At 40.3% G+C, this 16037-nt stretch overlaps 1 protein-coding gene across 3 annotated transcripts in view; it reads left to right on the top strand.

Moving 5' to 3' along the window:
* sec24d (SEC24 homolog D, COPII coat complex component) overlaps positions 1-16037 on the top strand; it is a 291170-nt gene that overhangs the window by 221504 nt on the left and 53629 nt on the right. For all 3 annotated transcript variants that reach the window (XM_069926602.1, XM_069926600.1, XM_069926601.1), the window contains exons 14-15: positions 9741-9857; positions 10558-10728. In XM_069926602.1, the coding sequence (XP_069782703.1) occupies positions 9741-9857; positions 10558-10728 (288 nt within the window). The remainder of the gene's footprint in view (positions 1-9740; positions 9858-10557; positions 10729-16037) is intronic.

Raw genomic sequence — 16037 nt, 5'->3', positions numbered from 1 at the left:
GTGTCATCTTTTAAATGGTCCAGGAAACAGTCACTAAAATTTCTTTGAACTTTTATGCAACTGCAGCTCAAATTAACAGTTCAGGCTTTGAATTCTCGTATTGGGCCATTTCTTCTGCTCATTTCCTCAATTTTAGATTAAAATTATGAAAACAGTGTGGTCATTGTGCCAAGCACACCGTAGATGCAGATGTGATCAGTGGTGTCTCATCCCCCTGCATATTGGTGTATGATTCTTAGTCCGTGTTTGCATGGTCATTGCATGGACATGGGCGTGGTCATGTGTACAGCATTGCACAAAAGCAGTGGAAGTTGTTTACTGGCCCTTTCAAGCTTCTGAACATCAGACACACCTTTATAGGTTGAGGATGGAAATTGACAAGACTAGCAACACCTCTCCCTCCAATGAGGACATATTCCTATTCTTGGGGTCAACGACAGAATACCCACTAAATCAACGCTCTCCTGCTGGATGTATGTGCTCCTGGAGTCTGATTTGGCACCTTCATCACATGATAACCTTAGTAGCAATAGCTCCACAGTCAGGGAAACATGGGCTCTCAGATTTCTCCATTCTTGTTCCACAATGGCTGCTATCAATAACCCCAACCTACAATCCAAACAACCAGCCCCAGTTCATATTCACACTATTAACAGAGGCTGTTTTGCATAGGATCTGGTTGCATTTTGGAATGTTGTCAGAGTGACAGATTTAACATAAACTTGATGATTGGTGATAAAATGAATGAAGATAGAATTGATAATCAATCTAAAACAGTTGGGAAGAGTGGACTACAGGTCAGAACTACAAGAAAAAGAGAACCATAAGATATTGCAGCACAAAAACAAGGCTCTTCAGTTCTTCTAGTCTGTGCCAAACCATTTGTTTTGGCTCGTCCCACTGACCTACACCCAGTCCATAGCCCTCCATACCTCTCCCATCCATGTATCTGTCCAAATTCTTCTTAAATGTTAAAACTGAGCCCGCATTCACCACCTCAGCTGGCAGCTCATTCCACATACCCACCACTCTCTCTGTGAAGACATTCTCTCTCATGCTCCCCTTAAACTTTTCCACTTTCACCCTTAACCCATGTCCTTTGGTTTGTATCTCACCAACCCTCAGTGGGGAAAAAACTTATTTACACTTACTCTGTCTATCCACCTCATAATTTGAAATACCTTTATCAAATCTCCCCTTATTTTTCTACACTCCAGGGAATAAAGTCCTAACATGTTTAACCTTTCCCTGTAATTCAGTTCCTGAAGTCTGGAGAGAATTCCACAGATTCACCACTCTTTGGGAGAAGCAGTTCCTCCACATCTCCGTCCATGGAACCTTGGCAGTGTGGATTCAGAATTGGCTTGCTTGCAGAAAGCAGAGAGTTGTTGTACAGGGAACTCATTCTGCCTGAAGGTCAACAACCAGTGGCGTTCCACGGGATCTATTCTGGGAACCCTGCTCTTTGACATTTTTATAAATGACCTGGATGAAGAAGTAGAGGGATGGCCCAGTAAGTTTTTAGATGATACAAAGGTTGGAGGAGTTTTAGATGGTGCTGAACATTGTCGTAGGATATAGGCAGGATGCAGAGTTGAGCAGAAAAGTGGCAGATGAAGTTCAATCTAGATAAGAGTGAAATGATCTACCTAGGCAAGTCAAACTTGAAGGCTGAGTACAGGGTTAATGGTAGGTTACTTAACAGTGTGAAATAACAGAGGGATCTTGGAGTCCAAATCCCTAGATGTCTCAAGGTTACCAAAACAGGTGAGTGTGCTAGTTAAGAAGGAGAAAAGAGCATACATTAGATTTAGGAAGCAGGAAACAGGAAGACCTCATGAGACCTAAAGTAATTAAAAACCAGGAAGGGGAATTGAGAAAGATACAAATGCACAATGTACATGAAATAAGCATCAATGTACATATGCGCCAAAATTCTGGTTTGATGCAGCTGAACAGGTACTTGGTAAAAATACAAAAAAAACAACTATAGTAGAATACTTATTTCAATTACAAAGAGACAATAAATACAAAAAAAATATAGATAATATTTAGAGTTGTCCTAATGCAAAAATAATGTGACTTAGCAATAGTGAAAACTATCCTCTTGTGGTGTCGGAGCAGCTGCTGTAACAAGGGGAGGTGCAAGAACCTGATAGCTGTTGAAAAGGAAGTGCTGGTCTTCAGGCTTCTGTATCTCCTGCCTGAAGGTAGCAGTGAAAATAGGTTGAAACCAGATGATGGGGGTCCCCAGCACCTCATATAGATGCATTCAATGGATTGTAGATTGGAGCCTGTAATGGGCCTGGTTATGTTTGTTACCTTTGGGAGCTTTTTATGTTCCTGGGCAGTTGAATTCCCAAGCTAGGCTGTGATGCAACCAGTGCATCAATGGAATTTTGATGGAGTATTCAAGCTGACTCCAAAGGAACTAATTAAAATATTTCATTACAGCACAGAAAACAGGCCCTTCAGCCCTTCTAGTCTGTGCCAAAATACTATTTTGCCTAGTCCCACTGAACTGCACCCATTCCATATCCCTCCATACCTCTCCCATCCATGTACCTGTCCAAACTTTTCTTAAATGTTAAAATTGAACCCACATTCACCACTTCACCAATGTCCCTCCTAAACTTCTGCCCTTTCACCCTTAATCCATGTCCTCAGGTTTCTATCTCACCTACCTCAGTGGAAAAAGCCAACTTGCATTTATACTCATCATAATTTTGTGTGCCGTTATAAAATCTCCCCTTATTTTTCCACATTCAGGGAATAAAGCCCTAACCTGTTTAACCGTTCCTTGTAACTCAATTTCTAGAAACATCCTCGTAAATCTTCCCTTTCAATCTTTTTGATATCTTTCCTTCAGTTAGGTGACAAAACTGCACACAGTAGTCCAAATTTGGCCTCATCAATCTCTTACACAAATTTACCACAATATCCCTCTGCAAGCTTCCTCACAATGCAGTACACTTCTTTTGTGATCTGCAAACTTGCTGATCTAATTTACCACATTATCAACCAGATCATTGATACAAATGACAAACAACAATGGATGGTGATATAGATGACAAACAACAATGGATCCAGCATCCATCCTTGAGGCACACCACTAGTTATAGGCCTTCAGTCAGAGATGCAATCATCCACTACCACTCTCTGGCTTCTCACATAAAGCCAATGTCAAATCTAGTTTACTACCTCACCATGTATACTGATCGACTGAACCTTCCTGACTAAACTACCATGTGGGACCTTGTCAAAGACCTTTCCAATGTCCATGTAGACAGCATCCACAACCTTTCCTTGTAAGCTCCTCAAAAATCTCTCAGATTTGTTAAACACGACCTATAATGCACAAAGCCATGTTGAAATATTCCTAATCAGTCCCTGGCTATCCAGATACTTGTATATCAGATCTCTGAGAAAATCTTCCAATTACTTAGCTACTATTGATGTCAGACTCAGCACCCTATAATTTCCTGGGGTTTTTTGAGCCTTTTTTAAAACAACTTTTTTAATACATCCAATCCTCTAGCACCTCACCCTCAAGGACTGAGGGAATATCTGTCAGGTCATTGGGATTTATTCACAGTTATTCACCTCCTGTTTAATCTGTATAAGCTCCATGACTGTACTGCTTGTTGGTCTCACTTCCCTAGACTCAGTGCTGGTTTCCTGAGTAAATACACATGCAAAAAACCCATACGAGATCTCCCCATCTCTTCTAGCTCCATTCAGAGCCGACTAGTCTGATCTTCAAGGGGACTAATTTTGTCCCTTAATGTCGTTTGGCTCTTGTAACGAGCCCAGAGGACTCCAAAAACTAGCAGCGACAGAACTTCACCAAGAGAAAATATTTTAAAATTTTCTTCAAACATAAGATCAATATTTAACTTGTTACTATTAACTGAACCGCCTTCTGATTCTAAGTGCACATGTATGTAATTTGTATGTGTTCAGATTTCACTGTCCAATCATTCACTTTTCACTTCGCTAAGTTCATTAGTATTAGGCAATTGTCCATAAAATGTAATATTTATCGTCTTCACCAGCCTCTGGTGCTTTAACTTAAATTGTTACCACAAAGGAAGGTCTTTGTTGGTTTCAGAGAGAGATGTTCGTTGGAAACACACACACAAACTGATTTTCAATCAGCCACTTCAGTGTCTTGCCGAAGAAACTTGCCCCCTCTTGGGTTTTCCAAAAGATAACCTCTTCTTCCAGGTTACCACAGAGAGTTCTTTTTCCCCTATTTCAGGAGAAACACATTAACCAGCCACTTCCTCTTTTAATTGACTACAAGGGTTTAGAATTGCCTGAACTCAGATCTCAAAACCTATCTTCAACTGGGGTCTTATAGCAGGTCTGCAAAACTTGCAGTTTCCAACACCAACTCTTGCTGTGAATGAAACTCTCTCTCTCTCTCTCTCTCTCTCTCTCCAAAGAAAATAACATGGTTTTTTTTCTCCCTGTTTGTAAAACCTCATGACCCTTCTTAGAATAGCAAACTACATACAACCAGACTTGGATCACTGGCACTAGCAAAAGATTAATCAGTTTCTGACCCTGGACATCTGTTCCTTTAAGGACAATAGTCCATTTCGATTCCACAACATCAGTCTAATTAACACTTACTTGTGAAGTCTTGAAAGGCACTGTAGACATGGAGTCTCTGCTTCGGCATATCTCTTGCATTTCAAATGAGATGTCTTTTGTGAAATGTCTGTGAAGTGTTCCGAAAGTAAACCCCCACAATCTATACCTTCTTAAGATACATTTTATCATAATTTTATTAACCTATTCTGTAACACTCTTAATATACCTTAGAAGCATTTAGAATTTTCCTTCACCATGTTTGCCAAACCAAATTCATGACTTCCTTTAGTCCTCCTGATTTCCCTCTCAAGTTTTTTTTCTGCATTTTATAATAGTCCTCATTTCCTCATTTGCTCTTTGTTGCCTACACAGGCAATGCACGTCCTTAATGCTTAACCAGATCCACAATATCCCTTGAAAGGTTCCTCTAATCCTTACAAAAATATACAAACTCTGCATTCTCAAAACTTTACCTTTTGTAGGTCTTCCACTTACCTCGCACATCCTTGCCAGAAACAACCTAGTCCAATCCATGCTTTTAGATCCTTTCTCATTTCCTCAGAATTGGCCTGTCTCCAATTTAGAATCTCAACCCAAGGACCAGACCTATCCTTATCCATAATTATCTTGATACTAATGGTATTATGTTTACTGGTCCCAAAGTGTTCCCTAAAGCCAGGGGAATGTGTAGCTCATGGAAATAAGTTGGCTGAGACAGGAATTGTACGAGCCACACATTTTATTGTCAAAGAGCCGCATGTGACCAAGGACTCTCTTCCTTGCCCCAGCCACACACCCACCCACCAAAGCTCCCGATGGCCTAAATGATACAAATACTAATTGCAGACTAAAGTAGTGTCCGTGTAAAAAGCAACTCCTTAAATTTTACCCTATGAATTGGTCCACAAAATTTGACTATTACACAGGTATATGAGGTATATGTACTTTTTGATTATTGAAACCAATATAAATTAGCAATTATAAAACTATATATAGAATAAATACTATGAGATACATATATTTCTTAATTTTTATAAACAAATTTGTACCAAAACGTGCATGTAATATTTTTAATGTCTTATGGCTCTTAAACATCTGAAGTTTATCGTATGTGGCTCTTATATTATGCAAGTTTTGCCACCACTGCCCTACACATACCTCTGCCACCCATCCTCTTATTCCCTAATAGGATATCCAGTATTGAATGCTCTCTAGTTGGTGTCTTGATATATTGATATAGAAAAAACCTTTCCTGAACACATTTGACAAAGTCTAAGCCAGTGGTTCTCAACCTTTTTCTTTCCACTCACATACCACTTTAAGTATTCCCTATGTCATAGGTGCCCTATGATTAGTAAGGGATTGCTTAAGGTGGTCTGTGAGTCAGTAACAATTGGGTCTAGAGCAGTAATTCTCAACATTCCCTTCCCACTCACAGACCACCTTAAGCAATCCTTTACTAATCACAGAGCACTGATAGCATAGGGATTACTTTAAGTGGTATGAGTTGAAAGAAAAAGGTTAAGACCACTGGTCTAAGCCATCCAGCCCTTTTAGAGTATGGGAATCCCAGTTAAAGTTACCTACTATCACAACTTTGTCTCCTGTAGCTGTCTGCTATCGCCCTTCAGATTTGTTCTTTGAATTCTCACTGATTATTTAGTGATCTTTCATACAACCCCATTAATGTGCTCACATCTTTCCCATTCCTCAGTTCAACCCATACAACCTCAGTAGACATGCACTCTGGTCTGTCCTGCCTGAGCACAGCTGTGATATTTTCCCTGACAAGCAATGCCATTCCTCCCCCTTTCTTCCCTTCCCCTTACTATTGCATCGGAAACAGCAGAACCCCAGATCATTGAGCTGCCAGTCCTAATTGCCACAGTGACATAATTTCATGTGCCAAACCCCACAGTCTAAGCTCATCTGCCTTTCCTACAATACTCCTTGTATTGAAGTAGATGCACTTGAGAACATTCTTTCCACCATGCACAATTCTTTGATTTCTGTTTCTCTATGCAATCTTAACATCATCTTTTTCCTCCTGCTTTCCCCTGTCTGTTTTAGCATTCTGGTTATCATCCTTCTGGACATCTCATCCCCCTCGAATGACATTAGCAAACCTTCCAGTTCAGATGCAAACTTTTCTGCTGCTTCAACTCCCACCTTCGCTGGAAGAGAGCCCGATGATGCAGTAATCTAAAGCCTTCCCTCCTGTATCACGTCTTTAGCCACGTGTTAAGCTACATTATCCTCCTATTTCTAACCTCACTAGCATGTGGCATGGGTAGCAATCCTCAAATCACAACCCTGGTGATCCTATCCTTCAACCTAGTGCCTAACTCCCTGAACTCTCCTTGCAGGACTTCCTCATCCTTCCTACCCTCACCATTGGTCCCAACATGGACCACAACATCTAGCTGCTCACCTTCCTTCTTATCAATGTCGTGAACTTGACCTGAGACATCACATACCCTGACACATGGGAGGCAACATATCATCCACGATTCTAAATTTCTTCCACAGAACTACTCATCTGTCCCCCTCAATATTGAATCTCCTATCACTACAGCTCACCTCTTCCCTCCCTTTCCTAGCCACAGGGCCAGAGTTTGTGCCCACCACAATCTGACCCGGACCTTGCTGGGTTATCCACCCTCAACAGTATACTTGTTATCGAGGGGAATGGCCATAGGAGTATCCTGCACTGACTGCCTGTTCCCTTTTCCTCTCCTGACTGTGGAGCCAATGGAGAAATTTAAACAAGCTCCTAGCTTTTCTGGTGCTTTATAAATGGCCCTCTTCTCATTCCATTGGAACATTGGAAAATGTGGCCCAAATAAGTGTTTTTATAAGCTAAACAAAGTCTGTTGACACCATGGTTGAAGTAAATATATAATGCTGGAGAAATTCTGCAGGTCAAACAGTGTCCTTTATATAGCAAAAAGGTAAAAAAAAAATGTTTCGGGCTTGAGCCCTTCATCAAGGTACGGAAAAATGTCAACAGGTGTCCAAACGAAAGAGTGGAGGGGGTGGGGGATGTGCTCACCAAGCCAGGAGGTGATGTGTAGAGAAGGGTGAGAGGGGACAGCAGTGATTAAGAGGAGAGGGATGGCTAGGTGAATAGAGAGGGAAAGGGGGAAGGGAACTGGGAAGGGAAGGGGAGAGGAGAGCAGGTTAGCAGAAACCGAAAAAAATCGATTAATATCATCTGGCTGTTTTTACATGTGTACAGATTATCTTGAGTAAATTGATGCTACAAATTCAGCTTGAAGTTTATACAATAATAGCCATTATTGAAAAATGCCTGTAGATTCATTATTGGGAACCATTTGCAACAGATTATAATGAAAATGGAAATGCTGGATACACTCAATAGGTCAGACATGTGTGGGAAGAGAAGCAGAGTTATTGTTTCAGATTAAAGAACCTTTATCGGGGCTTGAAAATAGAGAAAATGAGGTTGTAAGGTAAATAGGAAGGAAGTGAATACTGGTAAAGGGGAAGTCATAATGTCAAGTGTTTATTGTCATCTGATTTCACCAGTACAAGCTCACAAAACAGCGTTCTCCAATCTTTGGTGCAAAACGCACAGACAATCAACCCGACATAACACACATACAGACAAGTAATACACATGCAGGACAAGTAGTCATATGTACAGATAAATAAATAAATATTGTTTTGTGAATATGAGAGTCTCGGAGGGTTAGTGTGAGCAGTTCCTCTGGTCATTCAACATTCTCACTGTCTGTGGGAAGGAGTTGTTCCTCAACTTGGTGGTGTTGGCTCTGATACTCCTGTACCTCTGCCCTGACAGGAGCAGCTGAAAGATGCTGTGTGCAGGGTGGAAGGGGTTCTCAATTATTTTGTGGGCCCTCTTCAGACAACGACCCCAGTAAATGACATCAATAGGGGGGGAGGGGGGGGATTGAGACTCTCTAATGATCTTATTATCCTGTTATTGACTTCTGATCAATCCACAATGATGTGGATTGAAACCAAGTTGATAGAAGAGGATATTACAACTAAGCAGGCAATGAAGATTTTACAGGTAGAATTAAGTAAAAGGAACAGATTTAAGACCAGGGGCCAGACACAGGCTTCTTTCTTTAAGACCACATCTTCCTCTCACCCACACCCTCCAACCTTTAGTGTGGTGACTTCATCATCTTCCAAAGCTGATTAACTCCTCTATCACTCATCTGCCAAACAACCCAACCTGACATGCCCTCCAAGGCTCAGCTCTATCTGCCCCTCACCCTCCAAGACTGACCATATTCCCCAGTCCCAACAACCGATCACATTGTGCAACTGAACTTCTCCAGCATCCATCTCCCTGGGCATTTTCTGAAAAGTAGAGCCATCCTTCAAAATAGAGGGTGATAGAAACTCCTGACTCCTTTCTATCAATGGGAAGTGATGCTGATTAATTGTTCACTCTAATTCTGATACCAGTAGATTTTTGTTAACCAAGATACAAGAGATGTGGAGAAAGAGTGGAATATGGAATTGGATTGCAGATGATCTCACCAAGAGGCATGGATTTGAGGGGTTAAGCAACCTACTCTGATTCAACCAAAAGAACAGTTGCAGTCTAGCTTAACCTCCTATCCATGCCTGATCATTTCCAGCAGACAACTTACAGCACTTTACCCAGTTATTTTTTATATATTGTCCTGGTGTTGGGATGACATAATTAGTGTAGCAGTTAGCGCAGCCTCAGCAACCCAGGCTTCGAATCCTGCGCTGTCTTTAAGGAGTTTGTACGTCCTCCCAGTATCTGTTTGGATTTTCTCCAGACCTCCGCTTTCCTCCACCCTACAAAAGGTAGGATTAGATTAGTTTGGATGTAATTTGGCGGGACAGGTTTAAATGGCCAGAATCGCCTTTACTGTGCTATAAATAAAAAATATATACAGTATATTTAAAACTGAATGATAAATATCCATGTAAGGCCAACCAGTCCAAGCTAAATGTTACATTGTAGCTACTCAATATCTACTCAATAATCAAATAAAAAGGATTATTTCTTGTAAATTAAGTATTAGAACACTTTGGAAATGTAGAAAATGTTGAATAAATTAATAATTCATTACCACAGATAAGCAAATCACCACTTCTTTTTGTTTTCACAGGCTGCAGAATGTGCTGGGAAATTATTTATATTCCACTCATCTTTGCCGACAGCCGAAGCCCCAGGAAAACTGAGAAGCAGGGATGATAGGAAACTGGTGAATACAGATAAGGAGAAGGTACCATGACTGATAGGTTGCGTCCTAACACGGGTCACTGGCCCCTCACATTACACCAATTCGAGTAAGGGAAGTTGCCCTTGCAGAATTCATACCAAAAATATCTATCATATGAAATAAAAATGTTCTATCATGGAATTTGTGAGAAATAAGTAATTAACTAGACACAGTATGTTTTCAACTCATTTCAACATGTGAAACTTCACTTTACGGAATATTGAGATACACACCAGATTCCAAGAACACAATACACCTGTCCGGTTTTACTGGAGAAAAGACAGGGGAGTGGGTCTGAGTGGGAGAATGGGTCAGCTGATGATGGAATAGCAGGGCAGAATCAATAGACCCAATAGCCAACTTCTGCTCCTATGTCTTATGCTAACTTGGGGGTTGCTGTAGTTAGTGTCTCTACAATGTGGCTGTTCAATTCATTTCCAGAGTCATTAAATCTATTTTAACTTGATGTCCAATACACCAACACACATTCCTGTCATGAACTCTGATAGCTCTTGTGCTGGTGTAGGTATTTGCATGAAAATCCTTTCTGTTATGAATAAGATTTTTTTTATTTCCTTCTCCTTTATCCAACACAGCATTACGTTATGATAACTGGGGAATTGTTCCATCATCGCTGGTTTAACATCATAACATTAAAATAATGTGCTGTAATTAATGGAGAATGGTTTCAATCTCCCTGCAGGTAATTTTTCAAACACAGTCACATTGCTACGAGACTTTGGCAAAGGAGTGTGTGGCCAATAGTTGCTGTGTTGATGTGTTTCTGTTCCCAAATCAATTTGTTGATGTCTCAACAATGGGAGTTGTGCCGCTGGCGACTGGTGGCATTTTGTACAAATACAACAATTTCCAGGTAAAGTTAAGCTTATTTTTATTGATAATATTTTGAACACCATGTCTGTCCTAATTACCAATCCTGTTTATCCATTCAATCTTGTTCCAAATCAGACCGCAACCTATGTAGCTTGTTTGGAGTCAGCGAGGCAGGTTATCCAAGGGGAAATCTCCCCCTCAAAATAGGTGCTCCTTTTTATATGTAACACCAAAATATTGAGCATCTATATCCGAATTCTAACCCACCTCAGCTCACCTCCCGACTCTAGCAAGTTAAATATTGTGCCGGTCTCATGGTTTAGCACAGTTACGATTAATCCTGGCCCACCTGGCAACTTCCGGTCTCTCTAACTAGTTCTAACCAGCTCCCCAAATCCTGCAATTTCCAACCGCATCCCCACTCCTGATGCTTCTGATTTTCCACCCTGCTCTTGCCTCAGATCTTCCAATTCTCCTGGCATTGGCCATTCTTCTATTGGCCCCATGCTTCATCCCTAATCCAGTTTATCTCCCTCAACTCTGGGGCTCCAGTTTTCCACATTCAAAACAGCTTAAACAGTTTCCCTTTTTGACTCTGATCTTCTCTTTTCCTCCTTCCCACATTTTCCTTTTTTCTCTTATCTCTGGATTCAAATTTCTCCACTGTTCAGCTTTAGCAATCTAAAAACCAAAGGTATTAATAAACAAACATTCACTATGAGTTAATGGAAGGATTGAAAACTTTAAGAGACTTTTGTCTTGAAATAATATACAGTAATTACAATGTATAACCTCTTCAACAGAATCTAAGTTTGAATTGCCTCATCTCAGTCCCTGGAACTGGAAAACACTGTATTTGGTATCTTGGCAGAGCACTTGAATGCTCAGAAAGCGTTCCCAGGCCAATTCTCAGGCTTGGCAGATAGATCAGTGTTATAGCTGTGGATATCGGTACTTTTCTGTTGGACTCCATAAGGACCAATGTTAAGCTGAAGGCTGTGTATCAGTCTCCACTCAGGAACTCAAAACCTCTATCCTGTTATGGGTTAAACTGCTGGGCGATCTTATAGCCCAGTGGAAGATATACCCGAATAAATTGTTAATTTTGCATAGAATTTCTTCAAGCTATTTTCTTTAAATCAATAATGTAAAACAGAACTCAACAGCACAGTGTCATGCTTCTCCGGAGATCCAAGCTTGATTCTGAGTTCAAGTGCTGTCTGTATGGAGTTTGTACCTTTTTCTCTGTAATCACTACATGAAAGGACCCATCCCACCTGGCAGCCATTGTGTTTCCACCAGATGCTAGGGCTTGCTGTACATCCCAAAGCATTGCTGATCACACTGGACGTTATTTTTTCAAAAGATTCAAGCTGAACACAAAGATAATTACAGATTTGCTGAAAGGTGGAGAAACATTAAATGAACTTTTATTGAATTTAGCATGGTTAATCGCATAATGTACCTCTGAGCCAAGCTCTCAGGTTGACTGCCCATGTTGCCCAACAAATGTGTGGAACCGAGGGTTTGTCTTGGTCACCAAATTTACAATGGAAGTGGAGCTCCTAGGCTTTCTTAATAAGTGCAGTCATGCTGCGTCTTTGAGCCTTAAATGTATACTTGCCACATGTGTAACAGAATGTTGCAACATTGATGGGTAATTTCTGCAGTATTGAATCTTCCTGAAGGCAATAAGTGTTATTGTTAAGTACATTCACTATGCTACTGCCTGAAGAACATGTGCATCAACAAGTGTTCAATCTATGTCAATGTAATGCACAGTATCTGTATATGTGAGCTGCTTTTATAGCCTGTCTACATCTATCCTAACTAACCATGCCCAGGCTTAAGACAACATTTGCCTAGCACCTGCACTGAGTCCATGCCCAGCCATGCTTCGACTGACCAACATAGCTTGTGGGCAATATACTAGTAGACTTAAAATATGACAGGAAATCACAAAAATAGGTTCTATCCAACAAAATTGTATGTGATATGAAAATGTGAAAATGATTTTCGTGATCAGAAGCTCACAATCCATAAAATACACCCACGAGTGTTCAGGAAGCAAAATCTTCATTGTGCAATGTAATTAGATAATAGGCAATTGTCATTTACCCCCACTGTGAGTTAGTGGTGGGAGTATTGGGCAGCATCAGAGAGCATATGTGAGAGAATAAATTGCAGGGAAATATTTCTCTGAGAGCCCACATACATGTGATGAGTCAAATAGAGGCCCTCCTTGTCATATGAAAATATACAAAATGTTTACGTGGATGCAGAGAGAAAGATTATGTCCTTCATTTACCATCAACATGAAACCTGGTAATTGCCCTGTAAAGCATAAATTCCAAATTTAGACCAAGACCTGTGGAAGTATCACAGTGAGAACATTGCCTATCGGGGCATTCATCTCTTCTTCCATTCTGCTGGTTGACATGTACAGGGAACACATTTTCATCTCTCTGGGTCACATCTAGTTAGCCGAATGGAGATGCATGTTCTCAATACTGCTGATGAGTCAGGTCAACTCTCATCACCTTTGGGCTTTGTGAAAGCATTCTAAAGGAACAAAACTCATATAAAATGTTATATAGAGAATTTAGGTTAAAATGACTTAAGTTAAAATGTGATGATTAATCATAAAAAGGGAAGCCAGAACGGACAGGGAGCTTACTAGCAGCCAAGGACAAAAGGTTCAGCTGGATATGTTTTTTTTAAACCTATCTTTTCATGGTCATAGTGAGAGACATGCAGGAGACAAAAGATTGATAAGAAGGGTGAGAAACAGAATTTAGTGTATGTAGAGTTCGCAGCGTACGTAACAAACGTGATAATTAAAAATGCAGTTATACTTAAAATGCTTTTGCAATACTAACCAATTAAAACAGTATTAATAAGAAGGGGAAGGGCAAACAATAAGGGTATAAAAATCAATGCACTGTATGTATCGGGGCTTAACTGGTGAGAAGCCAGTTGAGTCCAACTCTGCAGACTTGTAAATAAAGCTTGTCGTGTCATCAGTTTTAAAGAGACTCATGTGTGAGAAGTTTTATTTCTGACATAAAATATACTGATTGATCTTCCACAACTCCAGCAAGGTTTTGAATCCAAACCACAATTTAACTTTAAGTTAAAAATAGGTTCTTGTTTGAAAGTAACACAGAGCATATTGCTTGATATGCTGACTTCAGTTTAAGGCTCAGTGTATTTTAACTTGTGAGCCACACAAAGCCAACCTTGACCCTGAAATAGCAGAAGGTTTGGTATTTCATACCTGAAAGCTGATTTCCCATTAAACAGTAGATAGGGATTTGGATTTGGTGCTAGGGTAGCCAGCTGAGATATGGTAGATCCCCATTTTCCTTCAGAGGGACCAGCAAAACTCTTCTCCCCATACTAAGAAAACAACTTCATAATTTTACCAACTAGCTGCTGATGTGCTTCACACTGAGGCACGTTGAGGTTGGTTCCTCACTTCGGTCCTTGCCAAATGGCAGATAGTTCTAAATCCTCATCAGGCTGTCATGCAAACAAACCTCTCCTCCATTGACTCTGTCTGTACCTGGCTTAGGAAATCTTCCAATATATAAAACAACACGTCACACCCCAATCACACTCTCTCCTCCCTCGTTCTGTTGCTTGAAAACAAGATCATCCAGATTTGAGGACCTGCTGCTATTAGATTCATAAATGGACCCCTCCTTGGAAAAAGATGATGCCTCTGCACTATTCAACCATACCTTTCACTATACACTGTACTTTGTCTTGGTAACACTATATATATTCTGTGCCTTTCTTTTGCTATTGCATTATTTTTTAGAGTTCAGTACAACTTGACTTGCTTGGACACCACACAAAACATAACTTTTTGCTGCATTTTGGTACATGTGATAATAAACAATCCAATTTGATTAAAATCCAATCAGGATTCATTGGATTGACAGGACTCTGACTGGGCAACTGATTCCTTCTCATTCAGTCTTGCTGACGAAACTTGCACCCTTCAAGGTTCTTCAGATGATCTTCTTTCTTTCAGGTCACCTTTCAGACAGCCAGCCTACTCCTTTGACCAGACAGTCTTCCAAAGGTTTGCCAGCTTTGTCCTTCGGGAACTGATTTCTGTCCCCTTTCTCTCTGTTTCACACCCTCCCTTTCTTAGAGCAGAACTGTTCTGTCTCCCTGCAAAAATCACATGCTCTATGCTGCAACTTTGTTGCTCTTTTTGCAAAAAACCACTCTGCAAAAGTCCTGCAAATATTCTTTGTTTTTAAATGGTTGTGTGCAACCTGCTCTAATAATCCTTCCCAAAACACCTCTAATACTCTGACACAGTGGGAATTTACTGAGACAGGGTCCAGAGGAAAAGGAACATTGTCCGTATGCTGGCATCAAATGACATCATTTCACGCCAGGAATTAACCACCTCTAACCCTATTCACATCCCTGGTGTTTGCTGATAAAACCAGTGGAAAAGGGACAGCAGCAAGTCACCTATTTCCAGTTGAAGGTAGATCACTCCAAACCCCAGGGATGAGTGTGTTCAATGGAAATGCAATTAGTGTCCCAGTTAAGGGTGACCCAGTGGAAACGGCACAAAGGGCTTCCTATCCCAGGACACCGCACAACCAATTAACTGGGATGCCAGTGGAAAAGATGCTGTTGTTTCATGTCAGGACCCTTTATTGAAATGTTTAAATGTTCTTATGTTGAGTCACAATATATGAATTGACAGATTCAAGGAGGTGTCCTACAGTTCCTAAAAATTCCTTCAGTTTTTAAGAAGGTTACCCATAAATTTAGAAATGCACAATCGATACACATACAGAAACATGCTTAAAATCAGTAAAACAGAATTAATTTAAGAATGAGAATGATTTTAATTCTATCTTCAACCATTCCCATCTCTGCTGCTTCAGGAATATGTTTTCTTCCGAGTGTCTGTATGGTGTAAGCACTTTCGGAGCAATTCAACATCTGTTCCAAACAATCACATCTTAAATTACAATGAGTAAATTCATTACTTTGAAATTTGGAGAACAATTATTTTCACCAAGAGCACGTATACGAGATATATGGGATTGAGTTTGTAATTTTTTTTCCCCCACTTGTTGGGGTGCACTAAACCATGCCAATAGTTGAAGGTTATTATGTAAGTTGATCTCCTCTTCTATTCTTTCTTTCTTTCTTTTGGGGTAGTTTAGAGGGGGATTGGAGGGAGGGTTGGGGGTGGGGGATTATATAGGGTAAAATATCATGTATTTACTTGTATTTTTATTGTACGACTTATTGCAATTAAATAAAATTTACAAAAAAAATATATTTTCACCACTTGTAAAATGAAAAGCC

Source organism: Narcine bancroftii, chromosome 3 (genome assembly GCF_036971445.1).
Source record: "Narcine bancroftii isolate sNarBan1 chromosome 3, sNarBan1.hap1, whole genome shotgun sequence".
NCBI classification, from domain to species: Eukaryota; Metazoa; Chordata; class Chondrichthyes; order Torpediniformes; family Narcinidae; genus Narcine; species Narcine bancroftii.
Note: the sequence above shows the minus strand (reverse complement) of the source record. Positions and strands in the feature narration are given on the sequence as shown.